The sequence below is a fragment of the Nothobranchius furzeri genome, chromosome 1, assembly GCF_043380555.1.
Source record: "Nothobranchius furzeri strain GRZ-AD chromosome 1, NfurGRZ-RIMD1, whole genome shotgun sequence".
Lineage (NCBI taxonomy): Eukaryota > Metazoa > Chordata > Actinopteri > Cyprinodontiformes > Nothobranchiidae > Nothobranchius > Nothobranchius furzeri.
The window spans coordinates 44,210,149-44,232,934 of record NC_091741.1 but is presented as its reverse complement, the minus strand read 5'-3'; the positions used below and the strand labels follow the sequence as shown (position 1 = coordinate 44,232,934).

The following is a 22,786-nucleotide window of genomic DNA, read 5'->3' as shown; positions in this document are numbered from 1 at the left end:
GGATTTGCATCTTTAGGCCTTGGGGGATGACCTCCATTTCTCTGCATCAGCTCCACTGACAAGCATGATGTAGGTGAAAAATGTAGCCTTTGGTTGTACAAAAAGGGAGTGTTCCACTCGGGATAATGGGGTGTGAATTCCCTCAAGCCCCTTCAAAACTTCACTTGTCAAACTTATGTGACATCTTTAGGCTTTTGTCCTGAAAAAAGCCCTTAAATGGTCTTTCACTCATCCCCCAGAGTCATAGGTGAGAGCCCAAACCTTTACAGAAAACAGAATGGTTAGGTTGGGTTGAGGTGCAACACTTTGTCACCATGCAGCTCACTTAGCTCGGTTTTTACAACACAAAGGAGAAAACAAAGTGAAGGAGGTGGGGAAAAAACTGCTGGGCTGGCAGACAAGGGTATGTCACAGTTTCTGAATGGACATCCCCAAGTCACACACAGTCGTCCTTCCACCATCAACACATGCTCCTTCCTCGTGGTTCAGCTGGGGTGCAAGGTGTCGCTTTGATTTAACTGAACAGCTCGACACCAATCAGGACTGGCTGCAGCATTGATTGCTTCAGAGTCAAGATCAAGACCCAAACTACACCTGGCTGCAGGAAAACTCCTCACCTCTCTACAAAAGTAGGTATGAAAGATTTTATTTATGTATTTATTCTGAAGAACTGAAGAAATGTGGAATGAATGGTTTTGACAGGTGTGCAGTTAACATTTTACTACAAGCACTTGAAAAGAAAGATCACCTTTCATGTAGTTTTTAGGTTCCTACTTCTGTAAAGTGGCTCACATAATATCAGGTGTAAATTTTAAAATTTGGTGGATGTTCTGCATGCAAACACCTTTTTTGCAATATTTTAACCACCAGTTTAAAGCAGGCTTGAATTTTAAAACAGGATTCTAATGAAGCTGAAAACGCTTTATCTTTAACTTTAATGCCAAGCTTGTTCCTTTTTATTGCCATAGCGTATTTAGCTATTTTTGCATAGCAATTGTCCATAAGCAGAATATTTACTCAGAGTTTTGGACACAGTGAGCAATGCTAACTAAAATGAGTCATGGATTTCAGTCATCTAAATGTTTACATAGCATAAAAAAGTAATAATTAAAATATCTGGCTCAGTATAAAAGACTCTGGCAGGAAATTAGCACTCAGCTTCCTTTGCATGTGTTTCTTTTTGGTCTGTCAGACAGACTGAGTCCAATATTTGTTTTTAGTAAAGATGCATTTCATCTTACTGACATCTGTAGCACTGAATCAGCAATTTGATGGTTATTCTTCTTCTTTTAGGTGCATGCGGATACTCTTATTCTACAATGTGTGACATTTAATCTAAAAGAAATATCACATATGCATTAGCAGCTAATGTGTATGTCTGATGAGTCTTAGTTTCTGGCGTAGCTGATTGGTGTTAGTAGTTAGGAATCTAAACAAAACATGTTCAGATGATTGAGGCCACACAATTGCAGAAAACTAATTAATCTCAGACAAAATGTTTTTATTTTTCTTTAATTGGTCCTAAAAACATAAAATTTTAAATTTTACAACATAAATTAAAACCTTATTTGAACATTATCACATAGAAACTTGGTGTTTCAAACATCAGAAGCTGTACTTAAAAGTAAGATTTTTTTTCTGTTTAGAGTTAAGTCCAACGAAAATCAACTTAAAACCTCCTAAAATTGGAATTATGTGGTTTCTCAATTCAAAAGGTTGTGGTAGCTGCAATAAAAAGATGTCCTTTTTGTTTGCATCAAACTAAATCTGTCACACAGCAAACTGTGAATATGATGGAACTGGTTTTGAATGCATAAAATGCAAAGAAATACATTGTCATTGGCTTGGATTGCTAAAAGTGGTTCAACAATAGACTATTCCCAGTGGTTTTCCTGCTGTAACTACCTTACAATGGGTATGATGTCATTCCCAGATTAAAATATGGCTTCTTAGGTAAATGAACCGTTGTTTTTGTTGTTCTTGATTCACCTGATTTGTGTAAATCTAATGTTTGGATGTTTAAATCATTATTCAGTCTTCTGTCCTTGTCTAGAAGAATTACTGTAGGAAAACAGTGAAGGAGCTCTAACGGGCTTCAATCCCTGATCACGGATAAGTGCTGTGTCTATCCTCACAAGTCAGCAGAGATTATCCCATTCCATTCAAGCCTTTGTCGTCATCACTAGAAATTAGCGCAGTCCCATGCTCGCCGTCTGAAAGGTCACTAATCCGGATGTTAGCTAGCTCCTGCAGCAACATTTGCGTCTGCAACCTGGAGTATAATCGCCTAATTTTCGTCTGACCTCACTTCATTACTGATATTAGAAGAAAATACACGTGTACTTCATCTTTCTTGGATAGTGGCTATGAACAACGTAGCATCAAACATTTTAATCTAAAATGCTAATCAAAAACAAACGAGGTACAGAGTTGTCAGTAGGGCTTTGCTGGTGTTATACTGCATTGTGTGCAGATTTTCTTTTGCATACAATTGTTGATCAAACTCTTTCTTATACTCAGAATTGCATTAAATAGTCTAACTATTTAAAATGAGTTGAACTGTGGTGGAGGAATTACCTAGCATAACCCTCTTGCATAAATCATGTAATCAAGGACTTACGGCTCTGGCTAACATGGACTCAAGTTGGATAAAATTCAAATGACATTATCTATGTTGGTGTGTTTGTATTTGGACACTTTGTGTTCCCCGCTAACTGTAAGCGGTTGCAAAGTAATTGATCCTAAATACTCTGTTGACAGTGGAGACACACAATTAGCACAAAGGTTAGCAGAGGGCATTGGGATTTGTTCGCTGAGATCAATGGTGCCATCAGAGGGAGTAAGGGTAGTGCGCATGTAGAAATCAGCCATCTAAGACCAGCTACATCTGCGTAAAGTGTGCCATGTCTCAAGTGCTCAAAATAGTTAGCACCCCGCACACCATTCTAAGATCGTGATCTTTCATGACTGGGCCCTCTGATTGGTTGAGAGAAGCTTTGGTGTCATCCTAAGTGACAGGTTGGCACATGCTGAAACGGCCAGTGGTACAAATACAGGGATGTGAGACGCAGATCCTTGTCACTCAGGACCAATCTTGATAACTTGCAAAGGAAAGACGCTTTAAAGAGTACCTTTTAGAGCTGAAGGTAAGAAAACCCTTAGTCATGCTTTTGTGCAAGCTTGTCTGTGAGGATGCTTTGGTCTCTCTCAAAAACCCTCTAACGGTTTCATCTGAATGCACTTTGTTGAATTACAATTCCACCTTGTCACTGTGTCTTGTGTACTAAAACTATATCTGCTTCAGCCTCTGTAACCAGAGATGATTCAGCTTTTTAATAGCAGTGCGCCCATCCGTGGAAAAGCTACTCAAAATGAGTTCCAGACGAACATGGAGCACGTGGAATTTAAACAAAACCCAGATGGGAGCTGAGACAAATCAACTGGAAGCTTAAGATACTGATCAAAAGAAGATGGCAGAGCTTACTCTGGATTTTGTTCTCTTTCTCTCTTGGTTTTAAACTTCTTTGACACATCATTTCATGTGCAGTCGTTATTTTAGTCAATTTTCCGAATCTGGATCCCTGTGAATCGTAATTTACTTCATGCAAAACTTTAAAATCTTTTCAAACAAAAACTAAGCATGCAGCCTCGTCTTATGTGTTGCCTTCTAAAGTGTCTGCATTTTGAAACTGGGTGTGCAAGGGCAGTCCTAATGCACTTAAAGTTGGCCTGACTTCACATCCGGTCTCTCGTGTGTCTGATGAGCAACGTGACGACAAGAAAAGACCTCAGTCTGGACCCTGACCTTGGAAACGACTCATAATATTGTTAACATTAATAAAGGTTCATTTTAGAAATTGGGTGCTTTCATTAACACCTAAGTGGTTCCATTTTATTTGTTTACATGCCACATTGTTTGTACACTGTAATTCGATGTGTGTTACACAACAAGAAAAGCCTCTATTAGAGTCCTGATAATTAGAAATCACACAACAGGAGCCGGAACTTCTTAAATGACTTAACGGTGGATATTTTTTTAATTTCATGACTGTTTTTGACCACAGTAAGGTTCTTCTCTCGTTTCTACCACAGGTTGAGCAGGAAAATGGCACTCGCACAAAAGCTTCTCCTTGTTTTGTGTCAGGTGGGTCTCGTCCTCAGCCAGGACGTGCCTTATGAGGAACTCCTGGCCCAGATCCAAGCCTGCCCTAAGGAGTGCACCTGCCCCCAAAACTTCCCCCGTGCGGTCTACTGTGACAATAAGGGCCTGACGAGCATCCCCAGGATCCCTCCCTTCACGAGGTACCTCTATCTGCAGAACAATATGATTGAATCCCTGCCTGCAAATGTGCTGGAGAATGCAACGCAGCTACACTGGGTGAACCTGAGTGGAAACAAAATCAAGAACGAAGGGATTGGAGAAGGCGTTCTGGGTGCGTTGACACGGCTGGTACACCTGTACATGGACGACAACCTCCTGTCTTCTGTGCCATCTCCACTCCCGGCCAGCCTCGAGCATCTACGTCTCTCCCGCAATCGCATCTCCAAGATTCCCACCGGGGTATTTGCTGGTCTGGATAAGCTAAATCTCCTGGACCTCCAGGGGAACAAGCTGATGGATGATTCTGTGACTGAGGTGAGCCTAAAGGGTCTCAACAACCTGGTGCAGATTAATCTAGCCAAGAACCAGCTGAGTCGCATGCCCCTCGGACTGCCACCCACCACCACCCAGCTCTTCCTTGACGGCAACAACATTGAGAAGATCCCAGCTGACTACTTCAAGGGTTTGCCCAAAGTGGCATTCCTGAGGCTCAACCACAACAAGCTTGGCAGCAGTGGAGTTCCCAATGATGTTTTCAACATTTCCAGCATTCTGGACCTGCAGCTGTCTCACAATCAGCTGACTGAGGTTCCCATCATCCCCTCAGGCCTTGAACACCTCCACCTGGACCACAACAAAATCACAAGTGAGTATGGTTTTGTGCAGATGCATGAAGGAATTAAATTGTAGTTAATAAAGTTGTTGTTGATCAGAGGTCCTTCTCGCAGGTGTGAATGGTGCCAACATCTGTCCCGTCTCGGCCGACTCTCTGGGCGACTCCGTGAATGAAAGCTCACCTCGTCTGCGTTACCTCCGACTGGACGGGAACGGTATCAACCCACCGATTCCCAGAGATGTCCTCGTGTGCTTCGGTCTCCTTAGATCTATTGTCATCTAAGCACAAAAAAATCAGCAACATTTAAAATTCTTTTTTCTTACAATTATCAATCTGACCTGGACAGCGATTTGGAGGAAACCAAAAAAGCCGCACATTTTTGCATGTTTTTGAAGATGGATGGATAGCATCCACTCATTTCTTCCTTTCATCATTAAACAAGTTTTTTTTTTGTCAAATTTGAGTGAAATCTACTTTTATAAGTCAGAACTTTAATTCTGACAATTTTCTGTCATATAGTTGTGCCTTATGTTGCTATGAACACCTTCCTGTAGAGTTCTGAACCAAAAGGAGTTACACTTTAGGATGTGAATACATTAGGAATGTTTATTATAATGACTGAATTGATTTTGCTCTTTTGAACTTTTGCAATTTGTCTTTGACTACTTCGCATTTGTAGGCTTGAAGCCAAACAAACGATTCTTGTGTGCTAGATTTCTCGTTGTTTTTGATTCTTCTTTACTTTTTAAAACAGAATTTCCTCAGAGAAAAACACGTACTGTAGGTAATTTGTTTTTATTTAACGTGGTGGAAATTACGCAGAAACTATCCTTGGCCAGCATTCCTTAATATTTTATACACAGAAAATGATTAACACTTGCCAACACACTTTTTAATTATGATAAGTGTTTTTGTCTGAATTAAATGAGCAGGAGATTCAGAGTTAAACTGTCTGTAATGAGAATAAAACCTCTGAATGAAAATGTACTTGTTTGTTTTTGTTGTTGTTTTTTTACAGTACATTTATGAAGAGAAGTTACTTTTCTCGACTCAGTTTCTAGGTCTGAGGCGGCCTAAATTATTCTTTGTCTAAATATATCAGATTATGAAGTGTAGGTTGCTCCAGGGGCGGATTTAGGACTGAAGAAGATCCGGGGCTTAACACACACACACGCGCACGCATGCACACACACACACACACATGCATGGCACGCACTGGTCAACATCATATATGTCTTGTACCAGATAATTTTTAATCTGAAGCTACACATTAAGCATTTTCAGGGCATAGTATTGTTCCTGTTAGTGTGAGACGATAGTAAATATTCCCTTTCTTTCTCCAACAACTTTACCTGATAGTAAGCTAACTTTATGCAAACCAGCAGCACAACAAATATTTTCAAATAAGACTCACAAACCTGAGTCAGCACCAGTCTCATCAAAGCTGGGGTTCTGTCATTGTACTTTTTGTCTAAAAAACATCCTTATGTCCATCTTCACACATGCGTTTCAGGCAGAGTGTAGAAGAAGCCGGCTGCTGAAGGGCTTCTTCTTCAGTGGTGGAGGCTCAGGCAGGCTGTATACAAACTACAGCCAGCTGCTCCCTCTCTGTTGGACTTTGGTACTGCATCTTACTTCCGCGATTTAGATCCGGGGCTTTCCATGAAACATCTGGGGCTTCAGCCCAAGTAGCCGGGCCTAACGCCGCCCCTGGGTTGCTCCTTTGTTTAGTTCAGCTTTTACAGAAAGGAAAACACATATACAAAATCATGTGGCATAAAATTACTTTAACTTTCACACCTAAATAAATTTTATGGTTATAATTTCAGTTTTAATTTTTTTAATAACAGAATTTAATAATATTACCCTTTTTTAAAGTATAAAATGTTTTTATATTGTGTTTTCAGTTCATTATTTTTATTTATCTTATTTCTTAATATAATACTTCTATAAAACCTTAAATTATTGGAGACTTAGGACCATAGATCCCATTTTTTTAGCCGTTATGGTTACTTCCCTTCAAAATAAGAAACTCAGGTGTTCTCAATTCATAACATTAGCTCAGGAGGTTGTCCAGTAAAAGGTTGTAGGTTCAAATTCAAATTCAATTCAAATTCAAAAATACTTTATTAATCCCAGAGGGAAATTGATTGTAACCAGAGATTTACGTTAAATCTCAGCTCCCACCAGAGAACGCTGCTGTTGTGTCCTTGGCCAAGACACCGAACCCACATTGCCTGCTGGTGGTGGTTGGAAAGACTGGTGGTTCCAGTATTCGGCAAGTCTCACCTCTGTCAGTGCGCCCCAGGGCAGTTGTGGCTACAATATAGCTCATTATCACCAGGGTGTGAATGTATGTAGATTGATGTCAAGTTGTTGTTGTTATTGTTGTTGTTAGCCTCAAGGGCAACATGCCGATTATCACTTGTAAGTCACTTTGGACAAAAGCGTCTCCTAAATACATAAACTTAAACATGTGTGTGCATGTGTCGATGACTGATTGTGTTGTAAAGTGCCTTGGGGGGTTGAAGAACCCTGGAAGGCGCTATACAAATACAGGCCATTTACAACATTAACAGTCTTTGTTGTGATTTCTGGTACGGCTCCAAAACCAAACTTTGATTCTAGTCATGTAAAAGTTTATATACTGTATAAACATCTTCTGATAAAAGCCAACTGGATCATTTCCCATGCCGGTAGTAGTGTTTAACCTCATCGTGGTCAGGAAGACTCTTCTAGTTTGTCCTCAGAGGAAAATCAAGGGATGAAATTAGATTGTATCTCAAAAGCTGTACTTCATTTCAAACGTATCAGCAAATAAAATACATTAAAATGATCATAAATGACGCAGGTTGATCTCGGTAAATATAAAATATAAATCTCTGAGCTGATGCTAGCTGGATGAATTACTGATGAGCTGTAAATGGATTGAGTTGAAACATTACACTCTGAGGATACTTTGGAAACTTGTGATGTGTTTGTTGTTGCTCCATCATTTTCCTCTGTCTAAAAGATTAACTGGGACGCTGTATCCCGGTGTCACACAAGAATAGAAGGATGAGCTTCAGAAGGTGCCAGCCGTCAAATGGGATTAGAAGAAGAAACCAAACAATGAAAAAATTAAGAGATAAAACAACAAACATGTCAAATTAACAGATAAGAATTATAAAAAAATAAGCTACTGGAAGGTAACATCATCTCTGAATGACAGTTTGTTAAAAAATAAATTATTACATTAACTCTCTAGGAAATTATTATTTTAACTTCTTTGTCAGTTTAAATCTGCATTGTTTTGACTAGAAGATAATCAGAGAAAAGGCATCTAAATTACTCATCAAAATGTCAATTTAAAATGTTTTATATTTGAGCATCAAGGAAGAAAATAAATTTTGCAAGAATAAGGGTTCAACTCAAAATTCAGCATATTCTTGCAGCAAGAAAGCATAAAGAAAGTGCAATGTACGCTAGTGCATGGGCATGCAAAGAAAATGCATGTTAAGGTAGTGCAAGTAAAGGATGTGCATGTTAAGGAAGTACATGTTAAATATGTGCATGTTAAGGTAGTGCAAGTAAAGGATGTGCATGTTAAGGAAGTACATGTTAAATATGTGCATGTTAAGGTAGTGCAAGTAAAGGATGTGCATGTTAAGGAAGTACATGTTAAATATGTGCATGTTAAGGTAGTGCAAGTAAAGGATGTGCATGTTAAGGAAGTGCATGTTAAATATGTGCATGATAAGGTAGTGCAAGTAAAGGATGTGCATGATAAGGAAGTGCATGTTAAATATGTGCATGATAAGGTACTGCAAGTAAATGTAGGGTTATCTACATACTAGAATCAACACTGTTGCTATTCAGTTGTTAGATTCTGAGAGAAGATCCAAACGAGTTAACAGTGAAGCTTCTATTATATATAAATATCTAGGATATTACATATAGAGATACAAGCTCATATGCCAACAAGCTTGGTCTAATTTTAATCCAAAGATTGTTTAATTTAAGATAATTAAATTTATTAGCAAAAGTTTATTTTTGAATCAGAAGTTAGGAATCTTCTCCTTGAACCGTCACCTTATCGTGGTGGAGGAGTTTGAGTGCCCTAATGATCCTAGGAGCTATGTTGTCTGGGGCACTTAGTGCCCCTGGTAGGGTCTCCCATGACAAATTGGTCTTAGGTGAAGGGTGAGACAAAGAACGGTTCGAAGGATCTTTCATGGCGGTTAAAACGAAGAGTCGGAGTACCCGGCCCGGAGGGTTACCGGGGTCCCACCCTGGAGCCAGGCCTGGGGTTGGGGCCCGTGAGCGAGCGCCTGGTGGCCGGGCTTTCGCCCATGGGGCCCGGCCGGGCCCAGCCCGAACCGGATACATGGGCTCGTCCAACTGTGGACCCACCACCCGCAGGAGGAACATGAAGGGTCCGGTGCAATGTGAATCGGGTGGCAGACCAAGGCGGGAGCCTTGGCGGTCCAATCCCCGGACAAGAAAACTAGTTTTTGGGACATGGAACGTCACCTCGCTGGCGGGGAAGGAGCCGGAGCTTGTGGCAGAGGTTGAGCGGTACCGGCTAGATATAGTCGGACTCACCTCGACACATTGCATTGGCTCTGGAACCCGAGACCTGGAGAGGGGTTGGACACTCTACTTTGCTGGAGTTGCTCCGGGTGAGAGGCGGAGGGCTGGGGTTGGCTTTTTGTTAGCCCCGAGACTCTCTGCCTGTGTGTTGGGGTTTACCCCGGGGGACAAGAGGGTAGCTTCCTTGCGCCTTCGGGTCGGGGAACGGGTCCTGACTGTTGTTTGTGCTTATGGGCCAAATATCAGTTCAGAGTACCCACCCTTTTTGGAGTCCCTGGGACGAGTGCTAGATAGTGCTCCATCAGGGGACTCCATTGTCCTGCTGGGGGACTTCAATGCTCACGTGGGCAATGACAGCTTGACCTGGAGGGGTGTGATTGGGAGGAACGGCCCACCTGATCAGAACTCGAGCGGTGTTTTGTTATTGGACTTCTGTGCAAGCCGCAGTTTGGCCATAACGAACACCATGTTCGAACATAAGGATGCCCACCGGTACACTTGGTACCAGGGCAGCCTAGGTCACAGGTCGATGATAGATTTTGTAGTCGTATCATCTGACCTGCGGCCGTATGTTTTGGACACCCGAGTGAAGAGAGGGGCGGAGCTGTCAACTGATCACCACCTGGTGGTGAGTTGGATCAGATGGCAAGGGAACATGCCGCGTAGACCTGGCAGACCCAAACGCATAGTGAGGGTCTGCTGGGAACGCCTGGCAGAAGAACCTGTCAAGACGGTCTTCAACTCCCACCTCCGGCAGAGCTTTGACCACGTCCCGAGAGCAGTGGGGGACATTGAGTCCGAGTGGGCCTTGTTCCACTCTGCGATTGTCGAGGCGGCTGTTGCTAGCTGTGGTCGTAAGGTGGCCGGTGCCAGTCGTGGTGGCAACCCCCGTACCCGCTGGTGGACACCAGAGGTTCGGGGAGCCGTCAGGCTGAAGAAGGAGGCCTACAGGGCGTGGCTGGTCTGTGGGTCTCCGGAGGCAGCAGACAGGTACCGGATAGCCAAGCGGGGTGCAGCAGTGGCAGTTGCCGAGGCAAAATCTCGGGCGTGGGAGGAGTTTGGTGAGGCCATGGAGAAAGACTATCGATCGGCTCCAAAGAGGTTCTGGCAAACTGTCCGGCGCCTCAGGAGAGGAAGGCAGCAACTCGCTCACACTGTTTACAGTGAGGATGGGGAGCTGCTGACGTCAACTGAGGCTATAGTCGGACGGTGGAAGGAATACTTTGAGGAGCTCCTCAATCCCACCAATGCGCATTCCGAGGAGGAACCAGAGCTGGGAGGCCTGGGGATGGACTGTCCGATCTCGGGGGCAGAAGTTGCTGAGGTAGTCAAACAACTACACAGCGGCGGAGCCCCGGGGGCGGATGAGGTTCGTCCTGGGTATCTCAAGGCTATGGATGTTGTAGGGCTGTCATGGTTGACACGTCTCTACAACATTGCGTGGTCATCGGGGGCAGTTCCTAGGGAGTGGCAGACCGGGGTGGTGGTCCCCATCTTTAAGAAGGGTGACCTGAGGGTGTGTTCCAACTATAGGGGGATCACACTCCTCAGCCTCCCTGGAAAGGTCTACTCCAAGGTACTGGAGAGGAGGGTCCGATCGATAGTTGAATCTCAGATAGAGGAGGAGCAATGTGGTTTTCGTCCTGGCCGTGGAACTGTGGACCAGCTCTATACCCTTGCAAGGGTGATGGAGGGGGCATGGGAGTTTGCCCAACCAATCCACATGTGCTTTGTGGATTTGGAGAAGGCTTATGACCGTGTCCCCAGGGGCACCCTGTGGGGGACGCTCCAGGAGTATGGGGTGGGTGGCTTTCTGTTAAGGGCCATTCAGTCCCTTTACCAGAGGAGCGTGAGTTTGGTCCGCATAGCCGGTAGTAAGTCGGACCTGTTCCCAGTGAGGGTTGGACTCCGCCAGGGCTGCCCTTTGTCACCGGTTCTGTTCATCACTTTTATGGACAGAATTTCTAGACGCAGCCGTGGTGTGGAGTGTGTCGAGTTTGGTGGCAGGAGAATCTCGTCTCTGCTTTTTGCGGATGATGTGGTCCTCCTAGCTTCATCCAGCTCTGACCTTCAGCTCTTGCTGGGTAGGTTCGCGGCCGAATGTGAAGCGGCTGGGATGAGGATCAGCACCTCCAAATCTGAGACCATGGTTCTCGACCGGAAAAGGGTGGCTTGCCACCTCTGGGTCGGGGGAGAGGTCCTACCTCAAGTGGAGGAGTTTAAGTATCTCGGGGTCTTGTTCACGAGTGAGGGTAGGAGGGATCGGGAGATCGACAGGCGGATTGGTTCGGCATCTGCAGTGATGCGGACGCTGAGCCGATCTGTCGTGGGGAAGAGGGAGCTGAGCCAGAAAGCCAGGCTCTCGATTTACCGGTCGATCTACGTCCCAATCCTCACCTATGGTCATGAGCTTTGGGTAATGACCGAAAGAACGAGATCGCGGATACAAGCGGCCGAATTGAGTTTCCTCCGTAGGGTGGCCGGGCTCAGCCTTAGAGATAGGGTGAGGAGCTCGGACATTCGGGAGGGACTCGGAGTAGAACCGCTGCTCCTCCGGATCGAAAGGAGCCAGTTGAGGTGGTTTGGGCATCTGGTCAGGATGCCTCCTGGACGCCTCCCCGGGGAGGTGTTTCGGGCATGTCCTGCCGGCAGAAGGCCCCCGGGTCGACCCAGGACACGTTGGAGAGGTTACATCTCCAATCTGGTCCGGGAACGCCTTGGGGTCCTGCCGGAGGAGCTGGTGGACAAGGCCGGGGAGAGGACGGCCTGGAGCTCCCTAGTTGGGATGCTGCCCCCGCGACCCGGACCCGGATAAGCGGAGGAAGACGAGACGAGACGAGACGAGACGAGAAGTTAGGAATCTTTGCTTTTTCAATAACCAGAAATATTTATCCCTTTCTGTGTTCCATTTCAAAGAATGAGGCAAGGTTTAAAAATGAAGAATTTATTACTAACAATTTTAAACTTGACGATTTGAAACGACAATTTAAATGACAATCAAAAATGACAGTTCATGAACAACAATTTACCAGCTTTGATATTAAAAACTTGTTTTAAAGGCAAACCTGTGGCTGAATAAAAGCTAAATTGAAAATACAAGTTTGGATGCGTGGATGGATTCTCAGAAGGTTTCTTTCAGAGAAAGAGGCGCGTTCTGGGTTGGAAATGATGGTTTTGCAGCCAACTGTTGTTACTTAGTGAAAACAGCATCAGACACAATCTGTGTGCTACCTCACCCAACAAGACGACCCTTCGTGAGGTTCCGGAGGTCAAGGGAGGATGGTGTCAGACCTCCAGGTACTCGGTCCAGTAGAGGAGACTCGAGGAACCGACTCTCTGGTCCGAAGATGTTGCTGGGTACACAGTGTCGAGCATCTGGCTTAACTCTGAAGGAGTTTCTTGTCCTAACTCTCAAATCAATAACTCTGAAAGAGTTTTGCGTCAGCTGGTTACAGTTACGTTTATTCGTAGCTATTCTCATCGGCGTGACAGAACAGCTGGTGGAGGTTACGGGACGGCCGTTCCCGAATTCTCAGTGATGGTGGTGGTTCACGAACTGAAGTGAAAGCTGCTGGAAGTTAGTTTTACAAAGTCCTCAGAACACGCCCTCTCAGAGCAAGAAAGCTTTGGTCATGAGTCAAAAAAACATGTGAGGTGGAGATTAACCTTTACTCTGGATCAGTTCTGAATGAGCTGGTTACGGTTGAGATGACCTTCTGGTTTTCTGAACACACATTATCAACCATAATCATAGTAATCATTATTATACCCAAAGCATAATAATTCATTTCAGTAATTAAAAATACATTTATACTGAACCAAGTGATTATTTATGATGATTATAATAAACCTCAATAAAGTCTTTAAAGAGTTTATTAAATTATTACTTAAATTATTATCGTGAACTTGAAGTGTCCTTCGTCTGGGACGGAACAGCGCAGATAAAGGATGATATTCTTCAGACATCAGGGCTCCTGGGTTAATCTGTGGACCTAAAAGTTACAGTCTGACCCAGCTTGACCTAGCTGGGAAAGTGTCACCTTTGTCACAAATTAGAGGACCTTCATGACGCTACATAAAGGATGTGCATGTTAAGGAAGTACATGTTAAATATGTGCATGTTAAGGAAGTACATGTTAAATATGTGCATGTTAAGGAAGTACATGTTAAATATGTGCATGATAAGGTATTGCATGTTCAGTTCAGTTCATTTTTATTTCAAACATTTCACACATATATCATTACAAAATATCATTCCATTATTTGTTTGAAAGGGAGTAGGCAGAAGTATTTACTTATTTGTCCCTACCCCCAATTTGTACCTCTTGTTCATTAAATTTTCTTTCAGTCTTAAATTAAACAAAAACATATGAGAAATATACATATATATGTATATATATAACAAAAAACAAAACACCATATGAAAAACAGAGAATGTGTAAAATTGCAGATTCACCATCTTAGGTGTGTTCTTGCTGTGTCTTTGTAAATCCATGCTTTCGTTCTTTTTTAAACACAGAAACAGTTTTGTTTACCTGTTTGTAGCTACGGTTTCGCCGACAGCTGCCGGCTTCTTCAGGCTGACGCTGATGGTGGCGCGTCACTTCCTTCTCCGTTTATCTGCGGGCAGCAGAGGACGTTGTCGCCCTCTACTGCCCGCTCTCCCCTCTCCGACGATGCAGTCCCATGCGTGGTCCAGCGTGTAAACTCCGTCGTCCCTGTTCATGGTCCCACATCCACGTCTCCTTATCTCGATTGCTTCCTTGATCCATCTTTTGTATTTTTGTTGTTCAGTGGTTATGATCCGTGTGTTGTCCCAGTCCATTATATGGTTTTCTCTTAAGCAATGTTCTGTTACGGCTGACTTTTTTATTGTACTTTCTGCTTCTTCTTTTGCTGCTCTTGTGTGTTTACGATTTGCCTCTTTCTCGCACTCCTTTCTGTGTTCTATTGTCCATGTATTGAGTTGGCGTCCGGTTTCTCCTATGTATGTTTTATTGCATATTTTGCATGGGATTTCGTAGATGACTCCACATTTTTGTCCAGCTGGTATCTTGTCTTTTGGGTGTACTAGTCTGTTTCTAACTGTTGTGTATGGCTTTGTTGGTGTGTTTATGTTGTGTTTTTTCATTGTTGCTCTTATTTTTTCCGTTATGCCTCGGATGTATGGTAGGGTTATCACTGGTTTTGGTTCTTGTCTTTCTGGGTTTCTGGTTCTTTTTTTGGGTTGTTCTTTGCTTTCTGTTTTTGTTTGTTGTTTTCCTTTGTTTATTGCCCATGTCGGGTATCTGCAGGTCTTTAAAGCGTGTTGTATGTGTTTGTCCTCTTGTTTACGGTCTCTCTCTTCTGTTATTATGTTTGCTCGGTGATATAATGTTCTGATTACTGACATTTTGTGTATGGTGGGGTGTTCTGATGTCCATAATAAATATTGGTCTCTGTGTGTTGGTTTCCTGTATGTGTTTATGTTTAGGGTCCCGTCGGTCTGTCTGGTGATTTTCATATCCATAAATGCTATGCTGCCTTCTGTTTCTGACTCATAAGTGAATTTTATGTTGCCTGTGTCTTCAATATTGTTTAAGTGTTGTGTTAGTGTTTCTGTTTGACCTTTTGGTATGATTTCCAGTATGTCGTCTACGTAGCGTTTCCATAGTTTTATTTTGCAGTTTGGGGGGGCAGTGGCTATGGCTTTTTGTTCCAGGTCTTCCATGAAAAACTCGCACAGGGTGGCTGATAACGGATTACCCATGGCGAAGCCTTCCAGTTGTTTGTATATAGTGTTGTCGTATGTGAAGTAAGTGGAGTTAGCTACCAGTCCTATCAGTTGTGCTATGCCATCTGCTGTGAGGTTTGTCCTTTTATGTAAAGTTTTGTCTTGTCTGATTCTGTTAACTACTATGTCTATGGTTTTTTGGGTTGGTGTTTTTGTGAACAGAGATGTGACGTCATGTGAGATGAGTATGTCGTTGTCTTCTATTGTAATTTCCTTTAGTTCTTTTGCCAATTCTATGCTATTTTTGCAGTATTGATCTGTATTTCCTAATAACGGGCTGATGATTCTGCTGATATCTTTTGCCATGTTGTATGTTGGTGTACCTATGCTGTCAACTATTGGTCTAAGTGGGGTGTTTTGTTTATGTATTTTTGGTGTTCCATATATTCTTGGTGTTATGTTTGCTGTAGGAATCCAGTGTTTGTACATTTTTTCTGTTATCTTGCCTTTTTCGTGCAGTGGCTTCAGTAATTTTTTCATGTTTTTCTTAATGTTTTCTGTTGGATCTTTTTTAAGTATTTCATATGTATTTTTGTCTTCTAGCATCTGTTTCATCTGTTGTTTATATTTTTCTCTGTCCATAACTGCTGTGGTTCTTCCTTTATCTGCCGGTAGAATAATTATCTGTTCATTTTTGGATAAAGCTGTCATGGCTGATTGTTCTTCTTTTGTAATATTGCTGTGTTGAATTTGGCTGTTTTTTAATATCCCAACTACGTTATTTCTGAGTTCTGCTTTCTTTCCCTCATCTGTGATCTGTTGACATGCTAGTTCTGTTGCTACAATAAATTCATCATATGGTATTTCTTTTGGTGTGACTGCAAAGTTTAAACCTTTCTTTAATATGCTCTCTTCTGCTTCTGTTAGTTTGTATTGTGAAATGTTACATACCCATGAGTTTGGTGTGGAGTTGCCTTGTATTTCTCCCCTTTTTCTTGTTTATGAGTCTGTTTAACTTCTTTATGTGTCTTTCTTTCACTTTTATGAACTCTTGTTCCTGTTTTTCCATCATGTGTCCTTTAATTAGTTCCTCCATTTGTTTATCAAGTTTGTAATTCCTTTTCAAGTCCAGGTGTCCTCTTTCCAGTTCGTCCTCCACACGCCTCTGTTTGGTTATGACGTTCCTTATCCTCTCCTTGAGCAGTGCTCTCTGTGCTCTTTCTATTATATTTTGTGCTGTCTGGGTCCGGATCGATGTTTTCAGCTGTAGGCTTGTGGGTGTGATGTTTTCGTCCCGGCATCTTAAACAGAAGCGAAGGTGGTTTCTTAGACGTGCGCGTTTCTGGTGTAATCGTTCCAAACGGCGGAAGTCCTTCGTTCCTTGTTGTCCGTATTTCTCTTTGAACATCTTAGGTGTGTTCTTGCTGTGTCTTTGTAAATCCATGCTTTCGTTCTTTTTTAAACACAGAAACAGTTTTGTTTACCTGTTTGTAGCTACGGTTTCGCCGACAGCTGCCGGCTTCTTCAGGCTGACGCTGATGGTGGCGCGTCACTTCCTTCTCCGTTTATCTGCGGGCAGCAGAGGACGTTGTCGCCCTCTACTGCCCGCTAAAGAAAGGTTTAAACTTTGCAGTCACACCAAAAGAAATATCATATGATGAATTTATTGTAGCAACAGAACTAGCATGTCAACAGATCACAGATGAGGGAAAGAAAGCAGAACTCAGAAATAACGTAGTTGGGATATTAAAAAACAGCCAAATTCAACACAGCAATATTACAAAAGAAGAACAATCAGCCATGACAGCTTTATCCAAAAATGAACAGATAATTATTCTACCGGCAGATAAAGGAAGAACCACAGTAGTTATGGACAGAGAAAAATATAAACAACAGATGAAACAGATGCTAGAAGACAAAAATACATATGAAATACTTAAAAAAGATCCAACAGAAAACATTAAGAAAAACATGAAAAAATTACTGAAGCCACTGCACGAAAAAGGCAAAATAACAGAAAAAATGTACAAACACTGGATTCCCACAGCAAACATAACACCAAGAATATATGGAACACCAAAAATACATAAACAAAACACCCCACTTAGACCAATAGTTGACAGCATAGGTACACCAACATACAACATGGCAAAAGATATCAGCAGAATCATCAGCCCGTTATTAGGAAATACAGACCAACACTGCAAAAATAGCATAGAACTGGCAAAAGAACTAAAGGAAATTACAATAGAAGACAACGACATACTCATCTCACATGACGTCACATCTCTGTTCACAAAAACACCAACCCAAAAAACCATAGACATAGTAGTTAACAGAATCAGACAAGACAAAACTTTACATAAAAGGACAAACCTCACAGCAGATGACATAGCACAACTGATAGGACTGGTAGCTAACTCCACTTACTTCACATACGACAACACTATATACAAACAACTGGAAGGCTTCGCCATGGGTAACCCGTTATCAGCCACCCTGTGCGAGTTTTTCATGGAAGACCTGGAACAAAAAGCCATAGCCACCGCCCCCCCAAACTGCAAAATAAAACTATGGAAACGCTACGTAGACGACATACTGGAAATCATACCAAAAGGTCAAACAGAAACACTAACACAACACTTAAACAATATTGACGACACGGGCAACATAAAATTCACTTATGAGTCAGAAACAGAAGGCAGCATAGCATTTATGGACATGAAAATCACCAGGCAGACCGACGGGACCCTAAACATAAACACATACAGGAAACCAACACACACAGACCAATATTTATTATGGACATCAGAACACCCCACCATACACAAAATGTCAGTAATCAGAACATTATATCACCGAGCAAACATAATAACAGAAGAGAGAGACCGTAAACAAGAGGACAAACACATACAACACGCTTTAAAGACCTGCAGATACCCGACATGGGCAATAAACAAAGGAAAACAACAAACAAAAACAGAAAGCAAAGAACAACCCAAAAAAAGAACCAGAAACCCAGAAAGACAAGAACCAAAACCAGTGATAACCCTACCATACATCAGAGGCATAACGGAAAAAATAAGAGCAACAATGAAAAAACACAACATAAACACACCAACAAAGCCATACACAACAGTTAGAAACAGACTAGTACACCCAAAAGACAAGATACCAGCTGGACAAAAATGTGGAGTCATCTACGAAATCCCATGCAAAATATGCAATAAAACATACATAGGAGAAACCGGACGCCAACTCAATACACGGACAATAGAACATAGAAAGGAGTGCGAGAAAGAGGCAAATCGTAAACACACAAGAGCAGCAAAAGAAGAAGCAGAAAGTACAATAAAAAAGTCAGCCGTAACAGAACATTGCTTAAGAGAAAACCATATAATGGACTGGGACAACACACGGATCATAACCACTGAACAACAAAAATACAAAAGATGGATCAAGGAAGCAATCGAGATAAGGAGACGTGGATGTGGGACCATGAACAGGGACGACGGAGTTTACACGCTGGACCACGCATGGGACTGCATCGTCGGAGAGGGGAGAGCGGGCAGTAGAGGGCGACAACGTCCTCTGCTGCCCGCAGATAAACGGAGAAGGAAGTGACGCGCCACCATCAGCGTCAGCCTGAAGAAGCCGGCAGCCGTCGGCGAAATTGTAGCTACAAACAGGTAAACAAAACTGTTTCTGTGTTTAAAAAAGAACGAAAGCATGCAGATTCACCAGTTATGGAAGAAAAAAACAAATAAACAAACCAAAAACACCGAAAAATAAGCACAACAGCATCACCAGCCACTTTACTGTTCTGGGTTAACCCTGTTTTATTCATTCTTATACTTATTTAAAATTAGGATTTTATATTTTACTTGAAACTGGTTTATGTTTTTACTTTCTTTTATTTCTTCTGTTAGACTGTTGCATAATTTAACTCCTGCAATTGTGATTGACATAGTTTTTAAAGTTGCTCTAGCACTTTTCATTTTTAAATTCCATTTCCCTCTTAAGTTATACCCACCTTCTCTTTCTTTGACCAATATACAGATTTCTTTGGAAGCATTTTATTTCTTACTTGTTAAGGCAGTGCAAGTAAAGGATGTGCATGTTAAGGAAGTGCATGCTAAATCTTTTGGAGGTAAAAACTACTAGAAGCGTGGATATGTTTTACTGCCACCTTTTCAAAATAAAATGCAGCCATTTCCCATTGTAACGAGACAGCTGAATTTCTTTTTCACATGAAAAGTTTATTTGTAGCTCCATTTTTAAAGATCTTCCAATAATCCACCTCTTTGTTGTATCATCCTCGTGTTTTATCAGACAAAAAAAAAGTTTGGTGATTTTGAATAAAAATAGCTTTTATTAGTTTCTGCAAATAACTTTTCACATTCCAGTGAGACATTTTAATGTTATTATAACACTGATGTAAAGCACTGATTTGGTGATTGTTGCTATGAAATTTCTATTTCAGCCTAATTCTCTCTTTCATGCATTAAATAATTGTCCAAAACATGATTTTGTTTGTAAATTTTCCTCTAATTCCTGTCTCTGTAATATTGTCTCAGAGAGGTAGAGCTCTGGCTTGTAATTTGAGCTCCTGTGGCAGGTGCAGACTGATTTCTCCTTTTCCTCCTGCTTCCTTTCACTCATCAAAAAGTCTAGAGTTACCATCAGATTAGTGAGTGGAGAGGTGGGCAGGTTGTGGCAAAATTCTCTCTTTTTTATGTTTTTGGACATGAATTACAAACTGTCTGTAGTTTTTTTTTTTTTTTTTGAAGGTCTGTACAGAACTACAAAGGAACTACTCCCCTATGGCTCTGAAACAAGATCAGATAATTTTCCCACAAATCAAACCACTACACATCTGTCAGGACTGAACCCAGATCTGCAGCTTAAGAGCATTGGTGAGCGAGAGACGACGCGAAGAGAAAGCTGCTTAAACCGAGAAGGAAGGAGGGCAGGGACCTTCCTCTGAGCTGGGACCTCCTCTCAGCACCATGCTAACAGGGGCTCCTTACAGAGGTCCCATTGTGTACAAGGGCCCCATGGATCCTCTCATACATGAAAGAGCCACATGCCTGAGTTTCACCTCAGGAAAGGAAGGACAAACTCTTCTCTTTGATTTCCCTCTTAAAAAAAATAATGGACGCTCTTGTAAGGGATAAAACATGACTTTTCTCATCAAGGGGGCGCTTTGGTCTCCCGTTTCTCTTTGTGTTTGTGTGTGTGTGTGTGTTTGTGTGTGTGTGTGTGTGTGTGTGTGTGTGTGTGTGTGTGTGTGTGTGTGTGTGTGTGTGTGTGTGTGTGTGTGTGTGTGTGTGTGTGTGTGTGTGTGTGTGTGTGTGTGTGTGTGTGTGTGTGTGTGTGTGTGTACAGTGTGGGGTGGGCGCACTCAGAGTGACCAAAAGCAATCTGCTCTGGCCCAATCAGCCTCAGTGCCTACCTTCACACATAAGCGGCAGGGCACTCAGGTCCACCGGCGCGCACAGACCTACACATACACACACACACACACACACACACACACCTAGACACTTGTCCCATCCACAAAAAACACACACCCTCCCTTCTAAATATCACCCCGTGCAACCTCTCAATATTGGCTGAGTCCTGGAGCCCTCAGCATCTCCATCACGGCTTGAGGGACCATTCGGGAAAGCAGGAGGCAGAGGTAAGCGTTCCTGGTGTTTCGTTCACGTTGTGACTCTCTTGTGAAAGGGATTATGCAGGCAGGGGTGACCCATTTCTGTGCAACAGCAGTCAGGGTTTACACAGGAGCTGTGACACTTTGGCAGGTGTCCCACTACCTGGATTTTGTCTTTTACAGTATTTTCTATGCTGCAGATGCAACGCAGAGTTGTACACAGGTGAGGAGTGTTGTTACACCATTTGTATTTACTTTAATGAGATTAAATTAAAAATAAATGAAATTTTTAATAATTTTTATGTTTGTCTAAATCACATTTCAAATGCATAAATCATGCGTGAAATCACCTGCTGGACGTTTGTGGAGAAGTTTAACAGAACTTCTGCTTATTGTGCTGTAACCTGTGAGTGAAGGGACGTCACACAGTTTGCTTGTGGTTTTTGAGGGGGAGAGGTAGAATCACTGGATATCAGGCATGCTCAGGGTGTAGCCAAACACAACAAGGTGGCAGTCTGGAAGTAACACACAAACACAGCTTCTACACACTGTCTGCTGTGATGGCACGTATTAAAGCAAACCTCTGTGCGGTCTCAGCCCTTCCAGCATGGCTGAGTTGGACTTTTCCTGACAGAAAGTCTGTTTCAGTCGCTGTGCCAACTCCAGCTTTTCAGCAGAGTGCGCCAAGTTCAGACTATTGCTAGCGAAAGGACGGGTTTAAATACATAACACCATCTTCCTTGTGCGATCATGGTGAAGGATCTGGAGATCGGTTTATTTTTAACTGTCCTCGCTCCAAAATTCTGTTTCCTCTAACTGAAAGGTTTCAGTGAGGGTCGCATCTCTCCCAGTGTGTGTGTGTGTGTGTGTGTGTGTGTGTGTGTGTGTGTGTGTGTGTGTGTGTGTGTGTGTGTGTGTGTGTGAGCACCATCCCTTCTGAATGAAGCTTTTCCTAGCAGCAGTAACTCGCTGCTATCCTGTCCACAAACCTCGGTGGAATTTGGAGTTTGAGTGCTGAGACAGGCTGCGCCCGGGCCTCATAAAGGCTCTCTGTACAGGACCAGGGGTCGGGGTTAGCCTAGAAACTTGTCCCTCTCTCTTTTTCTCACTTACTTGCACTCCCCTGTACATCCTCACTACCCCCCCCCCCCCCACACACACACACACACACACACACAACTTTCTCCATCTAACCCTGAGGGCCAACATCTAGTCTCTATCTCCCTTGCCATCACACTCTTCTTCCCTTCCCCTGCTCTCCGTTTCCTCGCCCTGGCCTAGAGGACTCTTTTTGACTTATTCTGCCACTTCTTGGATTTCACATCTGCTATTAAATGTCTGCATCACAGCTACACCTGCAACTTCAAATACCAACTCAACAACAGGCGGCAAAGGGTTAAATCCTCGACGCTAACGTTCGTGCGGGTCAGCTAATTAAGCACTATTTAACACATGCTAATCTTATTAGTGCTTCCCGCTTTGGAATACCTCTCGTGAACTTAATAGGTAAACTCATGAGGCCTGTCTGAGCAGCAGAGGAAATCAGCAGGATTATGGGCAGCGGCTATCTAGGTCAGGGCCAGCGCAGTGAGAAGTTTGCCATTTTAGGCCCAGGTACAAACACATTCTTGTCAAAGATGTTGTCTGGCTTTTATTTTTCTACCTCTTCTTTTTTTTTCATTCTTGATGCCAAAAATTTAAAAAAATTAAATAACCTTTTAAAGAAGCATATCACTCTCTGGCCCAAAAATGTTTGCCACCTGGATTTAACCAAGCAAACAGGTACGAGCTTCCTATTGGATAATTACTGCATGGGCGATTATCTTTCAGCTAGCAGCAAGTTATTTAACCCAACTGGTGCAATGAGCTCTTCTCATTTCTTGAACAACCATATGGAAAGACACATTT

General features: G+C 42.7%; 2 protein-coding genes across 4 annotated transcripts in view; both read left to right on the top strand.

The window, feature by feature from the left end:
* Window positions 1–223: 223 nt before the first annotated feature.
* Window positions 224–5,924, top strand: kera (keratocan). Of its 3 annotated transcripts, none has more exons than XM_054739744.2 (3): window positions 224–629; window positions 4,093–4,967; window positions 5,050–5,924. In XM_054739744.2, exons 2-3 carry the CDS (start codon window positions 4,106–4,108, stop codon window positions 5,217–5,219), a joined length of 1,032 nt encoding a protein of 343 aa, XP_054595719.2. In that variant the 5' UTR covers window positions 224–629; window positions 4,093–4,105; the 3' UTR covers window positions 5,220–5,924. The 3 variants fall into 3 exon arrangements, with proteins under 3 accessions (XP_054595719.2, XP_054595718.2, XP_015815443.3); XM_054739743.2 differs by having other exon boundaries at window positions 224–633; XM_015959957.3 differs by lacking the exon at window positions 224–629 and adding an exon at window positions 2,750–3,146.
* Window positions 5,925–20,655: 14,731 nt separating this feature from the next.
* The window catches only part of epyc (epiphycan), a 24,130-nt gene continuing 21,999 nt past the window's right edge, over window positions 20,656–22,786 (top strand). The window contains exon 1 of the mRNA XM_015959971.3: window positions 20,656–20,905. The gene's annotated coding sequence lies outside the window, so the exon portion shown is untranslated. The remainder of the gene's footprint in view (window positions 20,906–22,786) is intronic.

What these genes read in the sequence shown, in the direction of transcription:
- kera (XM_054739744.2), top strand. Translation starts at nt 4,106, where the DNA reads ATGGCACTCGCACAAAAGCTTCTCCTTGTTTTGTGTCAGGTGGGTCTC. An exon ending in GGACCACAACAAAATCACAA is followed by an intron (nt 4,968 to 5,049) that starts GTGAGTATGGTT and finishes TCCTTCTCGCAG; the next exon opens with GTGTGAATGGTGCCAACATC.